This window comes from Onychostruthus taczanowskii, unplaced genomic scaffold (genome assembly GCF_017590055.1).
Source record: "Onychostruthus taczanowskii isolate IOZ18803 unplaced genomic scaffold, ASM1759005v1 scaffold90, whole genome shotgun sequence".
NCBI classification, from domain to species: Eukaryota; Metazoa; Chordata; class Aves; order Passeriformes; family Passeridae; genus Onychostruthus; species Onychostruthus taczanowskii.
In genome coordinates, this window is record NW_024506994.1 from 2,574,012 (window position 1) to 2,594,274 (window position 20,263).

At 49.5% G+C, this 20,263-nt stretch overlaps 1 protein-coding gene across 3 annotated transcripts in view; it reads right to left on the reverse strand.

Moving 5' to 3' along the window:
• The window catches only part of GATA4 (GATA binding protein 4), a 28,482-nt gene extending 14,837 nt beyond the window's left edge, over nucleotides 1-13,645 (reverse strand). For 2 of the 3 annotated variants that reach the window (XM_041426208.1, XM_041426207.1), the window contains exon 1: nucleotides 12,810-13,532. In XM_041426208.1, coding sequence (XP_041282142.1) covers nucleotides 12,810-13,335 — 526 coding nt within the window. In that variant the 5' untranslated portion in view covers nucleotides 13,336-13,532. The other variant, XM_041426209.1, reaches the window with a different exon arrangement.
• Between the last annotated feature and the right edge of the window lie 6,618 nt (nucleotides 13,646-20,263).

The following is a 20,263-nucleotide window of genomic DNA, read 5'->3' on the forward strand; positions in this document are numbered from 1 at the left end:
CTCTGTCCCAAATCCCAAAATTGTTCCCATCAAAAAGTGGCAGTTTGGAAATCCTCCCTATTCTTCAAGCCTTTTGGGGTCCTTTAAACCAGCATTTTGCTGCAGCTAGAGGAGCTGAAAGTCACATATTTTATTTCTTTTGAATGGGTTGAGGTGTATCCATGAATGGCATGATTCCAGAACCTGAAGTTTCAAGGGGAAAAACGCACCAAAAGGTTTCTGGTCAGATCACATCCCGGTTAAAAGGGCTGGTTGGTCCAGGATTGTGGCAGAGAAGAAAAAAAAATAAGGGAGAGACAAAAAGGGAATGGGCAGGGAGTGACTGGACAAATTTTAAAACCCCAAAATTATGCATGGGGGAGCTCTGTAGCCAAAGGAAAGCTGTCATTGAGCCTTTCCTTTTTCCATGGGGACGTCACTGTCCTGGCACACAGGCTGGGATCAGAAAGTGAGGATGAAGCTAAGGGAGCCAAGGGTGTTTCTGTAAAAACAGGTTTTGCTCATTGGCTTTTCCCCTCTGCTCCCTCTTCTCGTCCTGTTTCCTCTCAGACATAATTTGGGGAAAATTCACCCGTGGTTTTAGAAATTAATGTGATCTAAACACAGGGAGAGCAGGACAGTGCCTATCTCTGGGCAGTGGGTGCTGTGGGAATGTGGCTCCCTGCTCTCCCCTGGTCTGGGTCAACAGAAGGCATCACCCATGTGATTGAGGATCTGCAGGAAGTGGGGAACCAGGTAAATTCCCCACACTTAGCCAGAAACATGGTTTTAAGCAAAAAGCATCATTGTGCAGCCTCACAGAAATGGCTTGGTGCCATCCCAGAAAGTTTTAGGGTTTGTCTGACAGGTCTGTGGTGGAGAAAATGGTAACTGTGTACCCAGTCAGCTGCCTAGGCCAAACAGTTTTCCCTCTGAAAACATAAAGACCCTACTTATTGCTGAGGAAACATTCACCCTACAGTCTGGCTTTCCAGAAGGCAAAGAAATCTGCTTTTCCCCTGCTTCGTGAAACACCACGGCGAGACATTTCCCGTGCAACCCTTCCCAGGCCAAATGTTTCACGTCAAGGCAAAGGGAACATTGTGTCCCTCCCCTGCAGCACTCCCTGCTCTGCCTGCAGCAAGCCAAGGTCTGTGGCACACACCATTGCCAGCAGCCAGGAATACTCCTTTTCCTTCGTGGATATGTTTTGCGCGCTTTGAAGGACGGTGGAGGTGGAAGCAGCCAAAGGACCAGCTGAAATCATGTGCAGGAGGGCCACGATGGGAAGGTTGGGCAAATATTGGGCTGGCTTAGAGCTGAGTCTTGGCTCTGCAACAGGATGCCCTTGAACAAGGCTTTTCATCTCGTGGTGACGCTGTCCTTTCCCCGTGACAAGGAATGACACTGGAGGGGGGCAAGAGGACGGCTTTCAAAAGCCAGAGCTGGAGATAAGAAATGGATGGAAGAAGGATGGGTGGAAACAAACTGGATTCCTCCAAACCAGATCTAAACAGTACTTTGGGAAGGGGCAGGAGCTGGGGGGGGTGGCCAGCCTGGTTGCTTGGAAAAGCACTGACAGCTCTTCAGCACAAAAACCACCAGAGCCCAAACAATCCAGCCCTGTGGTTGTCCCAGAGCTGAGTGCAGAGACAGTCCACGCAAACACACTGAAGGACCACGTCCCACATCCCAAAGGTGCACAGCCTGCTCTGAAGGAGGCAGGAATGCAGACATCCCTGAGGGTCTTTTGGTGGGAGCCTCTTGGCCACCTTTTTGAGACCAGCCTGGTGTCCAACAGCAGCTTCTGCTGACTGTCAAGTTGTGCCTGAGTGAACTCCCACCCACCAAGGTGACCTCCCCTTCCTTACTCCTCCTTGCAGTTCTTACACTTGTAAATATCCGAGGCTCCTCTGATAAACAGAAGATTCCTCCGCTTATCGACTGTCCAAATATTTTTTAACAAATCTCAGATTAGCATGGAGAGCCCAGGGAATGGGCAAGATGGGGTCAGCCACAGCCTGGGGTCTGCTTGGCAGAAGGCACCTGGAAATGGTCTTTCTCTCTTTTGACAAAGAAAAAAGAGCCACAGGCTTGCCTTCCTTGAAATCTGGCCCATCTCCAAGTGGATGTGCCCGTTGAGACTCTTCTTTGATGGCCTCAGCGAAGGGACAGTGGGGGAAAAATGAAGAGGATCAGAAAAACCTGGGATTTACCGTGCCATGATCCCTCCTGGGCAGCTGTCTCTGAGTTGGGACCAGGTAATGGATCATGTGCAGCCATTCTTGGTGTCCCCAGAGGGGACACAAGCAGGTGTGCTGTGAAGTCCTGCCAAGCTGCTGCTCCATGGCTGATCCATGGGAATTGGCCTTATGGCTACGGGGTAACCAGGGAGCCAGGGCCAGCTCCTGGGTAGGTGGTGAAGCCTGACCCTAACCCCAGCCAGCAGAGTCTGGCCATGTTCAAATGTTCTGAGACCCCACTCACATCCAAACTTCTTCCCAGGAGCTGCACCAGGAGATGCTGGGCTCAGGCTGAGAAGGTCTGTGCTTGGACCATGCCAGGGGCTAACAATTATCACAAAATCACAGAATATCCTCAGCCAGAAGGGATCCACAAGGAGCATTCAGTCCAATTCCTGCCTCTGCACAGGACAGCCCTAAGATGATTCTTCACTAGTGACTGAAGATTATGGTCTGTTGGGTTTTCATTAGGAGATGGGGGATTGTCCATCCTTGGGCATTTCAAAGCCTCATCCACATGCCCTCAGCCACTGCTGAGTTGGTTGTCCTGCTAGGGATCTTAAAACATGCATTTCTACAATCCTACTACTCCAGGAACTCCAAGTTTAGGGTGGGTTTTTTCCCCCAGATCAGGGTAGACATTTAACTAAAGCAAACATGCAAAATCTTTCTTGTAGAAATGCAATAATACAATTTTATTATTGTTATTGTATTTATGGGCATGTGGTATACATGTATATAAACATATATATTTGTATATATATACATAGCATGTCCTAGAATCACAGAATAGTTTTGGTTAGAAAGGATCTTAAACATCATTTAGTTCCAGACCCTCTTCCGTAGGCAGGGATGCCTGGGATGCCCTTGAGAATGCCATTGTAGCAAGTTAGGAATCATCTCCAATCAATTCTTTCTGGTTTTACTATTAAAATTATTATTATTCTGTGACTGTATAAAACTTAGCTATACAGAATGGTGCATTTGTGCACACATATATATATTTTTTTAAATTCATTTTATATGTCTAAAACACATATGATATATTAAAACACCTCACTTTATAAATATAAAACCTGTCTATACCATGTGTAGAAATATATGGAATATGTTGGACTGCTCCACATGTCCAGTCCCTCCCTGAGCATGACAGCACCGACCAATACTGACATATCCGAACTCCAAACCCCTGTCCCAGTTTTGTTCTAATTTCACTGATTTAGACACAGGCTCTGCCTCCATCTCTGAGCTGTTCCACTGATAAATCCCCCTCAGAGGAGCTGCACCAGCACAAGCCAGGCCAGATCCCAACCTCCCAGCGGGACTCCAGCCAGGGACAAACAAAAAGGTGTTTGCTACGGCTCATCACGTTAGAGGGGACAGTGAGTTTGTCTAACCTCTGGCCCTTCTCTTTTCCTCTTTTATTAGTTATTCTGGATGTTAAGTCAACTCAGCCCCCGAGCGGGGCGGGAGGAGGGGATGATAAAGCATCTGCAAAGGTCACTTCGCGGCCCAGGCCAATAAAACGGCAGGTACCGAACTTATCAGGGCCACATATAACTTGCAGTTTTTCTAACTCAATTGATTGGACTTTTTATCTAAAATAACAGGCATTATAAGATAGGCGAAAGTTGAGATAAGGAAGAAAATTGAGTAGCCTCGAATCAAGATCAGCCTGGGGACAGGTTCAAACTCCCACACCTGCCCCAGAGGAATCAATGAAAGTTTCTTGGCGCCGTCCGCTCGTTTTGAAATGCTGCTGAAGTTGGGTGAACTTTGAGACTGCCGGCGTTTATTCTGTGATTATAATTAACCTGCTCACCCGTTGTTATTGATTTGTGTGGAGGGAGGTGCCAGAGCCTGACTGGGATGTGGGTTTGGGAAGAGAAGTGCTCAGGGAGAGCAGGCAAGAGTGAGACCCTTCCCTGGCTCGAGGCAAAGGGAATGGGGTGCAAGGGGGATTTCACCCTCCTGCTTGTGGTCCTACTTATTTTCAGAAGTGAAAAGACCCTCAAGCGCAGATCTTCATGTCCAGAGAGGCAGGATAAATTACAGCATCACTCATCTGTCCCAGGGAAGTAATGAAGGACTGAAACATGGGAAAAGTCATACCCAGGATCCAGAGCATCATCCCAGCCCAGGGGAGTGTGAGGAAGAGACATCCCACACCCAAAGCAGCTGCCCCTCTCATGCTCCACACCACCCAGGCATGCCCCAACCCAGAGTCCTTCCCAGCAGCCAGCCCCCCGGGCAGGCAGCCCCTGGGGCCAGCACTTCTTTCCCAAAATAATCTCAGACATCTGGGACCACACGTCATTTGGAGGAGTCCTGATGTCTGGGGCTCAGGGCCTCACTGATTTTTTTTTTTTACAGCTCCAGCACTGTGAGCCCTGGATGTTGAATAATAGTGGCTCCCTGACTTGCAAATCCAAGAGTCTGGCTTGGAAAGTCGTAGGAGTTTGAATAATAAATATTAGGTTGGGGTATTTTTTGGGGGTTTTTTTGTTTTGTTTTGTTTTTTTGGGGGGGTCGATTTTTTTTTTTTGGGGTTTTTTTTTTTTTTTTCTTTTTTGCCTCGTCTAGGATTTCAGCATGAAGGAATCAGGGTATTCCAGCCTCTCCCTTGCCCAGGGAAGCTGTTCTTTCCCTCTCTGAAAGAGCAGAGCCTGGCATATGTGATAACAGGACTCTGGAAGCTGGAGCTTGAAGGAAAATTTAGGTGCACCAAAGCACAAGGACTGGCAACAGCCAGGGGTGGGTAGCTGGGAATCCAGCAAGAGGGAGATGTCTTCTGAACAGTCTGGAGGTGTTTGCAGAGCCAAAGGAGGCCCTCGAGGTCAGAGGACAGCCTGAAATTTGCTTAAATATTATGAACACAGGGAGCTCCATGTGGAAAAACCAGGAAGAATTGGCAAAGTCTTGCTTGGAGGGACTGGTGTGGCCTCGTCCTCCCTCCCTGCTTCAGCTCTGTCCCCAAATTTGGGTTTTAATCTTTTAGGAAAGTCTGATGGCAATGGGAACCTAGCCCCATCCCATCTCCCTGTAAATCCACCGTGCTGGAAGCATTGTCCAGCGGCAAAGGGCTGAGCTCTGGGAAGCAGAGCAGGAGCAGCGAGCGGCGTCCCACCACGGGACCTCTCCTGAAATGCTCCCCCAGCAGACACCAACTTAATTCCCAGGGATTAGCAGGAAGCATTTCCAGGCGGTGATTTTGTTATCCCAGATTCAGAAGCAATCCAGTACCAGTCCCTGGTGGAGACGGGAGATCAGCCCTGCGGGATCCCTCATCCGGCTGCCCTCGCCCCACCTCTGCTGGAAAAATTATTAATTTTTGGCTTTCCAGGAGTTATTTCTCTTCCTCTTTCACAAACAAAATTAATTTCCAAGTCTCTCCCAAGTCTGGTGTGAGGGGTTCGAGCCCAGCTGGCTCCGATAAGGGTCTCACAAGCTTTAGGGGTGACTAAAAATAATTAAAAAAAATCATGAATTCCTTCATGCTGCAGTATATAAACGAAGTCGCCGCTTCTCAGGAGAAAAAGGAAGGTCCCACTGGATTCTGGGGTTTCACCTCCCTGAGAACACATGTAAATTCCCATGTAATTTTCAGTGGGCTGTTTCTTCCCTATGGAATCTATTTGCATGGGTCTGATCCTGCACCAGCTCCTAGAAAACTGCCCTGTGCCTTAATTCGGGGATGGCTTCAGCTCTGAGCAAGAAACATGGGTATTTTTGAGGTTGTTTTTTATTTTGTCACTGTTTTTTCTGGTTTTTTAGGGGGTGGCTGATCCTAAAACCTGAGCAGGTTTGGCCTTAAAAAGACAGAGAAAGCAAAAAGAGATTGGAAATACCCAACTTGCTCCCCCCCAGCAAAGACTTCATTCTACAATTAGGTACCCACCTCATTAAGCAAAAAGACCCCTCTGTGCCAGCAAATAATTGAGAAAAAAATTAATCACTGGGCACTTCTTGGAAAAGAAAAAATTATTTTTGCTTCCAGTTGACGCTGCCCCAAATTTGGCTTTAAAATCCAGGTCTTGCCAAAACCCCAAAGCTGAAACATTTCAGCACTGATGACGGGGTCAGATCTGCATCCAGCTTGGAAAATCTCTGCCTGGCTCTTCTTTTGGAGCACACCCAGCACCCGCCAGTTCTTTTTTTGGGGGATGAGAAAATCCAGCCCGAGCTTATCGTATTGAAAAAGAAATCGCCGCCGAGCGCCGCGAGCGTTTAGAAAGGCGCAAGAGCGCGGGGAATGCTGCGAACTCAACGCACCCCGCAGCAAAGAGCTCCTGGAGAAAAGGAAAAAAATTTAAAAAAAGGGGGAAAAGGGGAAAAAATGGAAAAACCCCCAACATTCTGGAGTAGGTTTGAAAACGGGCGTTTTCAGAAGAGCATTTAATGCCACTCATGCCAACGGTGCTGGGATTATTTTCGAGCGCTGTCCCACAAGTGCAAGCACCCGTGTGTGGGAAGACCTCAGTGCTCAGGCCTGGCAGATAATTGGGTTTAATTTGTTATTACAGATGTATTTACAGCTCAGGCCCGGTCACCGTGACCGATGATGTGGGGAAGCCTTGGGAAGGCAGAAGTTTTCATATTTTGCCGTAATGTGGGATGTGATCCTAGACAGCTGCAAGAGTTCTGTCCCATGAAGGAGAAAGACCAGTTTTTCTTAAAATTTTAAAAAAAAGCCCTCAATCTGACCTTATAATGAAATTTGCTTCTATAATTTGGGTTAATTTGGGAGGTCAGAGAAAATTCTCACCTATTTCCCTGGTTATTTAAGCAGCGTTTCACACTCACACACCAAAGGCGAATTTACACCTTCCTGCCAGACGGCAGCGAGGATTCCGACCCGCCGACAAGGTGAATATTTGGCATTTCCAGATATCCCCATCTCCCTTTTTGCAATCCGGCAGGCATAATTACACACATTCTCCACTCCAAAGCAACTCAGACCTGTAACAACCCAACCTGGCCATTACAACCAAAGGGTTTTGGCAGCGTAGTTGTATTTTTCGGGATCCCACATCCCTGAAATGTGCGGCTGGCACAGCAAAAATCTGCATTTCTGCCTTTCCCTCCCAGCATCAGCAAAACTTTCTTTCCTAAGCCTATGGACTGAGATCTTGAGGTAGATTCCCACCTGGTTTTGCAGCCAGCAATGAGCCCCAAAGGGGAAGCAGACTCTTTGTTAAGTTTTTTATAGTTCGGTTGCAAAAGCCTTGAAGAACCCAAGATTTCGGCTTCCTCTGCCCCATGAATCCCCAGGAACGTCGCTCAGCAGGGGGAGACCCCCGAAAATCCCATTTCTGCACCTCCTTTCCAATAAGGAAAATGCAGGGAGGGAAGGACACACCAGGCTGGTGTGCAGATTTGGGAGTAAAAGCTCCCAAAGTTGATATATTTGCATTCCTTTTTTCCCGTATGCTTGCAAAGCTCCGCAGGGCTCAAGGAGCAAAATGTTTCAGCCCAGAGCCCTGTGCCAATGAGAAACAAAACTTCTGAAGGTTTTGGGACAACACAATTTTTTTAAATTGAATTTTCCTTAAAATTGCACATTTATTTTAATATCCTTCCTCAGAAACAACAGGCTGCCAACCTTCAGGCACATAAAAAGCCACTTTTTCACCCAGTCTGGAATTTTATTTGATATTTGGCACTTTGTTGGTGTTTTTTTCCATACACCTTAAATTTTCAGAGAGAAATGGTTTGCCCTTTCAAAATACCCCTCTGCATTTGGCAGAACCAATTTTGGGGAGCCCCTTTCTGCTGGCCAAGCCAAGGTTTTCCCACCATCAGAAGATCACAGAAATGTCAGGATTGGGCCTGGTTTCCTTTGGAGTACTCTGCCTGATAAACCCTCATCTGTTTCCAAGAATTTCGCTTCTTTCCCTTAAAATTTCTGGCAAAAAAAAAAAAAAAAAAAAAAAAAAAAAAAAGTAGAGAGCAAAATATAAGTTGTCTCTTAAAAAAATTACATTGCTGTTATTGTTACAGGCACAAAGAAATGAACATGGATGGGTGAAAAATAATTAATCATGGTTTAATAAAGTCTTAGATTAAGCACCACCATCCACTGCCTTAAGTTTTACTGCTTTACTAAAATTTATGAACATTTATATTATGTACTACCCTATGGCTGTTCTGTGCAAAATGAACTGCACTTGGTAATACAGTGCAATTTTTAGGTAAATAATTTAATTATTAATAGGCGTGACAGAGTACCTGTGATGATGTTATTTTTATTATTATCACTGATTTATTTACAATTTAAATTCTACTGCTTGGGGGCTTGGAGGGGGGAATAAACACTTGCGTGTTCAAGCTTGATCTTGCTCAGAGATTAGAAACCCTGATTCTGTGGGTTTCATCCCAAATCCCAGACTGACGGGTGACAATTAAATTAGGAGGGAGAGCAGAAGATGGATTCAAACCCGGAGGGGGGAACAAAGCCCTGGGCGAACCTTCCCCGCCGGCGGGGCTGGGGTGAGAAATGCGGCCGCTTGCGAAACGGGGGATGGAGGAAAAGGCAGAGGCGTCCAACAGCCCCATCCCGATGTCCCCCAGCCCCTTCCCGATGTCCCACAGTCTCTTCCCAATGTCCCACAGCCCCATCCCGATGTCCCACAGCCCCTTCCCGATGTCCCACAACCCCATCCCGATGTCCCACAGCCCCTTCCCAATGTCCCACAGCCCCATCCCGATGTCCCACAGCCTCTTCCCGATAAACCAAAACCCAAGCTCCCTGTCCCATAGCCCCTTCCCGGTGTCCCACAGCCTTTTCTGCCATCCTCCACTCGCATCCCTCTGTCCTATGGCCCCATCCCTGCGTCCTAAGGTTCCATCCCTCCAGGATCAGGGACAGGGCGATGCTGGGTCCCCCTCATCGCCTGCCACCCCACAGGGACCAGCCACCTTGTCCCTTGGTGCGTGGGGAAGGTCAGGGGCTGCTTGTAGGGCAGAGGGTTGTAACAAATGCCAATGAATCACTGGAAATGTCAGCCCCGGGATGCGACAGGGCAGATCTCTTAGCATCCCTGTGGCAAAGCTTAAGATCTGTTTCCCAATCTCTCCCCCACCAGCAGCAGAAAGGACATTTTCCAACCCAGTGTCTGCTCCAGGCTTTGATCTTCCCAGATGCTGCTGCTGTGTTCCAGCAGCGCCTGTTTGAGGAGCCCTGACTTCAATTTATCCAAAAAAACCAAAACCAAAAACAAAAACAAAAACAAAAAAAAAACCAAACAAACAAAAAACACACACACCAAAAAAAAAAAAAAAAAAAAAAAAAAAAAAAAAAAAGAAAGAAAAAAAAGAACAACAAAAAAAGGCACCCACCAGGAATGCCCACAGCCCCGATTTATCCCCAGCCGCAGCAATACATTCGCGATGCCACAGCGAAAGTAAAATCCCCGTTGTGACAATCTGGGATCCGAGCGTCCTTCTCCAGCCTGGAAAGGTCCGGGAGGCAGCGAGGAGCTGAGAGATGGATGCGCTCGGATCCCCGTGCCGCCCTCCATCCCGCTTCCCTTCGCCTGGGGAAGGGGCCAGAGCCGAACTGACCATCTAGGGTAATTTTGGGAGCGATTTCAAGAGATTTTTGGTGCTGGCGGGGAAGTCTTTTGAGAGGGGATTCTGCAGCTGGTCCTTTTCATGCCTCATTAAGTCGGGAATTCACAGTAACTCCATCCCAGGCAATGCCTGGGGCAAGTTCACTGCCTCGACCACGGGGTCTGATCCTGCTCTTCAGGGTAATGAAATCAGTCACCAAACTTACCCTGAAAAGCCCAAATTTAGCATTTTGAACTCACACCAGGGAAAGTTTTCCAAACGGGCCAGTGCGTTTTACCCATCCTTCCCAGTGCTTTATACCACGGTTTAACCCAAGCAAAAATTCCTCAGTTTAGAGGAAAACAAGAAGATTTGTATTTCTTTTAGTGTTATTTTCTTCGAATACATTTTCACTAATCTTCTTTTCCCTGTGTATTGCTTTATTCTTACAGGGATATATTTATATAAAACAGGGAGGAAAACGTCACGCCCAATTGTATAGACTGTGAATTCGTGTCTGCATATTCGGCTGTAGCTGCCTATACTTGATCTTTCTTTTTAAAAAATCATAGTAATTAAAATTGTAACGATCCCAGGGGTGCTCCGCATTTAGGGTTACCCGAGGGTGGTCGGCATTTCTCTGGGAAAAGAAAATGAGAGCGCTGCAAATACCGCTCACACATTTAAAAGGATTGCGTTTCCACCTTGAGGTTCCTCGCTGTGCAGAGAATAAAATTACTTTTAGCCCTAAGAAAAGGCAAACAAGGAGTCAACTCCACCGTTCCAGGGATTTCTCAGGTGCTGACCAGGCTCGGATGTGGAATTAAAGTGGGTCTGTGATGGGAATAATCCACAACGGTGTCCCCCCCCCCCCCCGCCCAGTACATCTTTCAGTGCCTTCAGTTTCTCAGGGATTTTTACCCTTAAAATCATTCAAATAAAACCCTTTCCCAGCTCAGAACTCCACAGCCAACCTCTACATGCTTTACTCAACCCCCTCGATGCCCAAAGCATCGCTCGGCTTCAGGGAGGGACCGGGCAGCGGCCGCGTCCCGACTCAGGGAGAAGCGGGAACGGGGCAGGTCTGGACCTTAAACTACTTCCCGGAGGAGCTGCCTTCCAAAAATCCATTTAAAAGTCACCGGCTCTCAGGCAGTTAATTTTTTTTTTTTAAACCAAAACCCAAGAACTCATATTTTAAAATTCGAACGCTTTTCCATATCTAAGGCAGAGGCGTAATTAGCCCCATGCTAATGAATCCCGCGGATTCCGCCGCGCTGCCGAGAATCCGGCACCCGAGTCAGGACCGTGGAGTCCCGGCTCTTTCCTCCTTCATTAAAAAACATTTTCTGCACTGGCTCAACTCATCTCTTCTTCCCAGTGCTATTTAAAACCTTTTTTTTTTTTTTTTTTTTTTTTTTTTTTTTTTTTTTTTTGTTTTTTTTTTTTTGGTTTTTTTTTTTTTTTTTTTTTTTTTTTTTTTTGCCATCAAAATGCGGAGCTGCAGCACAAACCACCATGCTCAAAACCCCCAAATCTCCACGCTCAGTCCCTGGCAGTTTAAAAGCAGATGGATGTTTCTGCAACTGCAATTCTTCATTTGCATTATTTTGGGTTTAGGGTATTTTTATTATTAAAAGCCCTTCTGAAATCACCGCAAAAAGGTGATTTTTTTAAATTTTTTTTTTCCCAAGGAAGAGATGGCACCATGGTAAAATACAAATATTCATATGTGCTTACTGATATTCAATTCATATTTGATCGTTTAATTCAGCCTGATTTTTTTCCTCTACGATCTGTCTTCTCATGGCTTCCAAAAAAACATTGCCTGATTAGCTAAAATTTTATCTTTAATCTGTTCCTCGTCTTCAGAAATTTTCTAGCACCTAAAGAAAAGCACAAGGTGTTGGCAAGGCCAAGCCTTCACCGACGCCCAACTTTCCTTCTTTTAACATCTTAAAATAATGCTAAAGACAAGGCAAATCCTGATGGATACGATGGGAAAATCACCCTCCAAAATTCGGGTCAGAGAACACAATCGTAAAATAGATCTGCAGACAAATTTGAGGTGTTTTGTTTGTTAATCCCGACCCCAAAGTCGACAGAAATACCTTCGTGGAGAGGAGGCGGGAAGGAAAAAAGGGTTTATGAAACCACCATGCAAAGATGTGCCTGCATTTCTCTCTCCTTTTATCCCTCTTCCACCTCACGAAATATGAAAACAGTATTTTAAGCCATTTGGACGCATTCTTCATTGTAGGAACCAGAGGCATTCAATTAAATGAACGGCTCCGAGATACTGGACTCGGCACAAGAGATCAGGGTGAAGTTTTTTGGGTAAGGAGACTCTGAAATACCAGGGTTGCGTAGTTCAGATGTGCCTGAGTTCTCCGAAAAGCACTGTTATAAATGCGGACGCATTTCTTTTAATCCTTCTCCATCATCTCTCCCACCTCAGCTCTAAATTTCTCTTTGCTCTCTCTTTTTGTAGCCCAACTGACCTTTCCAAAAGAATTTTTTAAAAGACCAGAATGTAAAACAGCCCGAAGGAAAGATTTGGAATTCATGGACCCAACTTTGATTTCTTAATGCTCCCAGTTTCGCACCTAAAGCCAGCTCAGGAAGGGGCCGCCTGCGTGTCCATGGAACATCGTGGTCCTGCACCCCAAAATTATCCCCATCAGAGCCCCTAAACCCCCTCTGAGCTATTCGAGGAGCCAGCAGGCCTTTGCTCCAGATCTCGGCTCATCACTCCTTGCCGCTCCGGGTCTGCCCTAAATTTCGTTTACTTTTTGGAAACTGTGGCCTTTGAGGATGTTTTGGAGCGGTGATTTTGCAGAATAAGTAAGAATAAGGACCCCGAAGTTTTCCAGCCAGAGAGGCCACTCAGCGCCAACACTAATACTCCAAATTCCTCCCTCCAAAAACCAAAACCACTACATGCCCGTTGTGCCTACACACAGAGGGGTGCGTGCCCCAAAATCTGAGGGATAACGGGGTGAAACCTCCCCTCCCGTGTCCCAGCCCCGTGCTCACCGATGTTGGCGTGTCGGGCGGCCGCGGGCGTCCCTCGGCTCTGCAGGTTGTGCAGCATGGGGCTGTCAAAGGGCGAGGAAGTCCAGGTCGTGGCCATTTCGGGGCTCATGTAGGCCGGGTAGGGGCTGGAATAGGAGCTGCCGAAGCCCCTGCTGTACTGCTCCCTCCCGTTAGCAGAAAGGTTCAAGGAGCTGCTGTAAGCCGCCGCCGCTTCCCGGGAAGAGGTGGCCGGGATGGGGGTGCTGGTGGAGAAGGAGAACCGAGGTGACACGGGAGGGTGAGAAGATCCAGGGTTGTAAGCGGCGCTTTCGGCTCCGGGCTGAGTCCAGATGGAGTGGCTGGAGACGGGGCTGCCTTGCTGGGAAGAGCCGCTGCTCTGCAGGTAGGGCAGGCTGGGGAGCATGGAGGTGACCCTCGTGGTGGGCACATAGACGGGGGACGCTGCGGCCGCGCTGTGCATGAAGCCACCTGCGCCCTCGTACGCCGGAGGGCCGGGGTTGGCTGCCATGGCTAAGCTCTGGTACATCTCGTGCGGGGCCTCCCCAAAGCCCAGCCGGCTCCCCGGCCGCGATCCAGAGCGATGGGGAGCGCCTGGAAAACCCTCGGCTCCACTTTTCCCCGGAGCGGTCTCGCAGTGGGCGCAGCCTTCCAGCCAAAACCAAAACACCACCAGCGATGCGATTTTCCTCCGAACCCCCCCACCCTTCCCCACCGCCCACCTTCCCCCACCTTCAGCAGGTTCCGCCGCCTCTTGCAGACCCCGAGCAAGAAGTCCAGGTCCCTCCGGAGGGGAAATTTAGCTCCCGCCTGGATTTAGCTGCTCCCACCGGGCTCCATCCATCACCTCCCGCCCCCCCAACACCCCCCGGGGGAGCAGGGGGAGATGCTGCCGGGATGCGGGATGCGGCGGCGGCCGGGCCGGGACCCCCCCGGGCGGGGAGATAAGGAGGTTAGAGAAGGGGGGGAGGTGAAAGGAAGGGGGACACAGCCGGGAAGGTGAGAGACAGCGATGCTCTCTCCTCTGGCCCGGAGCAAAAACCTTTGTCCCGCAGGTACGATCGGTGCTTTAAGTTGTTAATGGCCCCCGGGGCCGGCGTTTGATGTGGGCGGCGGGAGGCGGCTGAGGAGGACTGGGGTAGGGGGGGAGTTAAATTAGGGAAAAGTTGGGGGGAAAGAGGGAAAAGGGGAAGGATGGCTTGATCCTCCCACCCCGCTCCTGCCCCACGCGTGTCCGCACCCCCTAATGCCCGGCCACGCGTGACCGAGGGGGGTTAAAGGAGAGGGGGCAGACATTACCCACTGCAGCCCCATTAGTGCTGCCCAAAGTGGGGAGCAGACCCCTGGCAGCGCCCACAAAACTCCCGCTGCCGGGTGTTTTCTATCCCTCTCCCCCGTTTTTGCCGTGTGGGGAAGTGGGAGAAGCTGGAAGCACAGTGGGGTGACTCACTGGGGATTGGGAATGCTGTAGGTCTGGGTGGGGAGGAATGTCCCAGAGTCGTGGGATAGGGTGGGGGAAAGGGGTGCTTTACCTCGTGTTGGGTTGGTTTCGAATTTGGGGAAATTTGGGGGAATTTGGAGTGGGTTTGGGCCTTGGGATGACACTGGGGCCTTGTGCATGGCTTTCAATGGCAAGACCCCAAAACCCACTTGTGGAAAGGGGCCAGGGTGAAACCCATTTCCCAAGGAGGGTCCGGGAAGGGGGTGAGAGGAGTTGAGGTGCTGTTTTCTCTGCAAATCATGGAGGGAGCCTCTTGGACAGGGCTTGGAACAGCCCGGTCTGGTGGAGTGTCCCTGCCCACGGCAGGGGGCTCGGAACTGGATGAGCCTTTAGGTATTTTCTAACCCAAACCATTCTGGAATTATAGGATCCCATGAAAACCACCTCACACCGGGAGAAGAGCTGGATGGGGCGCGGGGGAGGAATTATGGCCGGAGAGTTTAGCTCTTGGGACTGCTTTAGGTTTAACCAACAGATTCCCCCGGCTGAACCCCTCCGCTGGGCTGAATTTAGCAGCAGAAGAGATAACCAGCAGATAAGGACTGATACCCTGGGAGGACAGCGGGAGACTGGTAGGCGGCCGAGGAAAGGGAGAGAAGCCGGAGGCAGCGCTGGGAAGGGGTAAGGATGGAAGCGAGCCGGGAAGAAGGGGCTTTAAGGGAGATCTGTGTCCCTCAGACTCCCAGGGAATGGTTGGCGTGTAACCGGCCTAGGATGGAGCTTTTCCACGGAATTTCCTAACGAAGGAGCAGGATTCACAGGAGGGGAAGAAGGAGCGAGCTTCCCTCTTGCCCTACAAATAGTAGTGGTCATAATAAAAAAAAAAAAATAACCAAAATAAAAAGCAAAATCTAGTCACTTTTCAAGCCCGAGGAGACAATAGGAGGAAGCTTTCGGGGAGGTCGCTGGGGTCCCGGCGTGACAGCGAGGAAGAGGAGCGAGGGGACAGAGAAGAGCTACCCACCTTCAGTGCTGGGGGGGGCACAGGGGTGAAGGGGGGCGAGGCCGTGGGGCAGGAACCCCTCCCCTCGCTGTGGGGAAGGCAGAGGGCTCAGAGATGCCCGGCTCCTGCTTCCTTGGGGGGGGGGGATTAGGGGCAGCGCTGCCCCCCTCCCGGCTCCCCAGTATGGCCAGGCTGCCCAGTCCCACTCGCTGACTGGTTTGCCCACGTCACGTGGAAATGGGCGGCGAAGGGAGGGAAGGGGGGGTGAAGGGGGTGGCCGGTATCTGTTGCACCATCAGCCGGGCGCCAGGTTTCATGGCTGTGGAGAAGAGAGGGGGAAAAAGATTTAAAAAAGAAAAAAGAATTAAAACAAAATAATAAAATCAAACCAGCCCCGTGGGCATGGCATCACCAGCTGGGAAGCCTCGCGTGCCTGCGCACCCCAGGGATGCCCATGCCCGGCTCCCAGAAAAAATTAGAGGGATTTTCTGAGGGGTACAGACACCCCTCAACCCCCCCAATCCCGCTGGAGTCAGCCCCTTTCGTTGGTGATATTGCACAAGGGAAACTTTTCCGTGCTTCTGCTCCAAATTTGATCCCAAATTGCAGAGTGAGGAGGTGGCAGCTGCTCTCCTCTCTGTCCCAGCCAGTTTGGGTGTGCTCCCCCCAGAATGGACACCCCTTTTCTGTCCCTCCATGCTCTGATGGGTTTAAAGGTTAATGATGAATTGCATCGGGGGTGCTGCACCCCTCTGCAATTTGGGGTCCCCATCCCACCTGGGGTTCAGCCACCATCCACAGCCCCCCCTCCGCAGGGGTTCATTTCGCCCTGGAGTCTCTCCAGACATCGGGGGGTCCCACTGCCCTGTTTCCCGGGAATAAGTCTCACACCATTAACATTTCCTACACTCTGGAGTTTCCCATGGAAATCTGGGGTTCCTACCCTAAATCTGGGGGGGGGGGGAGATGTCAGCGGATTTTGGTGCTTGGAAATAAAAATATTGAATTAAAATTTCAGATCTCCTTTTGAAAGAGACGAGGTGAGGGGGAACAGGGGATGGGGAAGGCGATTTATTGAAGGGGGATGGAGGGTGAGGAGAGCGCTTGGGGGGTGCTCCAGGGTTGGGAATGAATCCCCGCGATGTGAGATCCCCTCATGTTCTTCTGAAATACCCAGGGAGCACAGGGACTCCCCAAACCCCCAAAAGTGGGAAAACGCAGTTGGAGATAACCCCAAATATCGGGACGAAAATATTTAGAGCCCTATATAAAAGTTATAGGCACAGAAATGCATAAGAAATAAACATCAGCAACGGTGTCTCTGTGTGTATTTGTTCTTTCAGCACACGGGGGAAAAAATATAATTTATGAAAGGTGTGTAATTTCATACAGATTGATAGAAAAATTAAGTATAGACGGGACTTAATGTATGTTATAATTCACAGGAATGTGTGTTACATGCAAACATAGATGTACTGTCGTACCGAAATAATTTATTGTTTATAGTTTATAACGCCCTGTGGTATTGGTTTTGTATAAATGTAAATGATGAAATATATAAAAAGACATATAACATATAAACAGATCATGTTTAATAATTCACATACAATATATAAACATGTAAACGCGTATATTTAAAAATATGCATGAATACAAGTATATATAAAAATACGCTTATGAACACGGGACTAGCAGCACAGAGGGAAAGAAAGGAGAATTAAATATATCGATATCTCTTTTGAAGCAGCTGCCTATCCAGAGGTGCCAGGTTCTGGACACTCATCTTTCCTTCCTTTGCAAAATCTCTGACGGTTTTCTCTCTCAAAGCAGCGATTTCCTAAAGATTGGTTGAATTCCTACAGAAAAGCAGCTCTTTCATTACTAAAATTAAAAAAAAAAAAAAAAGAAAAAAAAAGAAATTAAAAAAAAAAAGTCGCAAAAAACGCAAATCCAATTTAAACTGATTAAATCCGCCCAAGCAGCAAAGCAGCAATCCCGGGAGCAGAGAAGATTCAAGGACCTGTTTTGGCTTTACTACTTGCAGGAAAAAAGGTACAAAAGCAATTCCCATGGATTGTTTCGCCTGCGTGTGGCCGGATCCAGTCTCTTTCCTTTTTTTCGAGGAATTATCGGTCGGCGGAGCCGGGAATCGCGGGGATGCACATCCCGAAATTCGGAGAGGTGAGGAACCGCACAGAGCCCAGCCTGGCGTGACCCAGCAGCCGGCAGGGAGAGGATGGATTTAGGACACAATTTCTCCCGGAAAAAGCAGATGGGACACAGCAAAGCGCAGCGACCAAAAAAAAAAAAAAAAAAAAAAAAAAAAAAAACAAAAAAAAAAAACCCAAAAAACCCCCAAAAAAACCCAAACCAAACTCAAAACTCTGTTCTACACGCCAACCAAACTCAAAACTCTGTTCTACACGCCATGAAGCTTTTTTTTTTTTTTTTTTTAGATTTTTTTCCCCCCCCCCTTGCGATTAACGAAATCTGTGTGAAAATAACCCAGAGAAGCAAATTTTGGCCTTGCCTCTCTTCTTTCCAGCCTCCACTTCTGTTCCAGGCAGGGAAAACTATCGAGATGATGCTGCTTTTTTAGTTTTCTTTTTGTTTTGCTTTTTTTTATTTCCCCGTATCGAACTTAGCTCCGCGGTGATTTTAGAGTTAAAGCTCCGGGTGCTGATGCATGGGGGGGAAAAACAAAAACAAACTTCCCCTCCAAAAAAAAAAAAAAAAAAAAAAAAAACCACACAAAAAAAAATCACTCAAAACCACTTTAGGAACTGGAGTGGAACGGGGAGCGGAGGGGAAGAGGGGGGAAGTTAATTTAAATTTTTATCTGTGATAATAGTTGAATTTTTAAAACAACCATGAAGAAAAGTGGTTAAAAATAGGGGGAAAAAACCAGCGGGGGAAATGTGGTTTTAGCCGAGCAAAAGGGATAAATGCGGCCGGCGGCTTCTGCCTATTGGGCATTTGGGATTATTTGGAGTTTTTATTAGTATTACATTAATTCTTTTATTCATCCCTTGCTTTGCTACAGCCGGGCAGGGTCTGGAGGAGGGGGCTGGGGGGAAACCTGAGAGTTACAGACTCTGGGAGGGGATCGGCCACCCCGGGACAGCGGAGAGGGGAGAAATCGGCTCCAAAAAATCCGATGCCTACGGCTGGGTGGCATCTGCGGGCGGTATGGATCAGCTATAGGTATCTATCTATAGGTATCTATAGCTGTCTATCCATAGGTGTCTATCTGTGGGTGTCTCTAGGCTGTCCCTGCCTTGTGTTAGAGCAGCCGGTGCAACTGGGAAGGGAAAGGGGGCTCCAAGCCGGGGGCACGGCACGGCTGCACCCCCGATTTTTTGGGGCTGCATGGCAGGACTGCGGTGGTTTGGGAGTGGGGGATTGCTGGGAGTTGGGGACGAGGCTCCCTGAGAGCCAGGAGGGGTCTCGGGACGGCGTCGCCTCCTCCCGCCCTCTTCCCTTTCGTTTGGGGGGCCGGGGATGGACAGGGGGGTGCTGCCCCCGGCTCTGCCATTCCAGCCCTCTCCCGGTCCAGCAAAAAGGGGGAAAATCCCGAGCGCCGACCCCTCCTGGAGCTATGCGGGGGGAGAGATGGACCCCCTGCTCTCCTAGGGGGCAGATCCTGGACCCTCTTCTTGGGAGTCCCCGCTCTGGGACCCCTCTGCACCCCGCTGTCCGCAGACCCCTCTGCGGACACCCCAGCGCAAGGAAAACCCACGGGACGCTGTGGAGAGCCCGGCTGGCAGGGACAGTGGGACAGCCCCGCGCAGAGGGACCCTGCTGTGGCTGCCACCCCCGCCCCGGCTTCACCGGAGCTCTTGTCACGCCTTTCAGAGACACTTTCCCAAACAAACGTCACATCTGTTTACGGGACGGCAGTGGTCCTAAAATGCCACCAACCCCCCGCCTCCGCCCCCATCCCAAAGGCCAGGTACTGCCCTTCGCAGGAGGGTGGCCAAGCATCATCACGGCTCAGCGGAGCTTCAGAAAATTCTAAATCCTTTCTGACCACCCCCTCTACCTCCAAATATTATATTATTGCTTTTTTTTTCCCCTAGATTTCCCCCACACACACCCCTTTTTTTACCAGTGGAAATAAGTACAAGTGATTTCTTCAGGGACAAATCCATGGGATGCAGAGGTGTGTGAAGCAGCAGGAGGGGAGAGGCTGAGAAGTGAGGGTCAGTGCCGGGGGACAGGGAAAATCCAAAATCCACCTGGAACGGAGGTTTTTAGGAAACGGGGATCTCTAGGAAACGGGAATAACATGACATGTGGTGCCCTGCGTGTGTGTGTGTGGGGACAGATGTGTCCCAGAGAACACTGAATATTCACCGTCGATCAATGCGCCCGTTCCTGTCAGCTTTACTGCCAAAATCGAGTGAACTGAACCTAAAACGTCAGGGCTCTGAATTTCCCGGTCTGGGATTCTCTGGATTAGTGGGGAGACGTGAAAGCCCAGCTCAGCGGGACCTTCCCCGGGGGGACAGGGGCTGTGCCACGGAGGTGTGACCAAAGTCTGCGTGGCATCTGCGGACACACGTCACCCGTGGATGGGGGATCCCCGGGGCCACCAGCACGGGGACGAGCGGGCGAACATCACCTGCGGTGGGGGGAACCCGCTGGGGACAAGGGGGAGCGTCACCAGCCGGGCTCCTGTCGCCCACTCGCGGCACTCGGTCCTGCTGTCATCATTGTCGCCGCCCTTTGACGCAGTGACAGTGAAGCCACCCGTGCGGAACGCACCTGCCGTGACATCCCGGCTGCGGGGGACTGACCGGCCCCGGCAGAGCCCCGCGTGTCTAGAAGGAAGAGCAGCGGTGATGGAAAACCCCTTCCCGTTCTTGGAGAGGTTGGAAAAGCCTGGCGCATCAGGCGGGGAAGGCTGCTGTGCCTGGAAATGCCTGGGATGGAGCCCTGGGAATGTGGAACCACAGCCAGTATCACCACCCATCATCTGTCCACATATACATTTATCCATCATTTATCTGT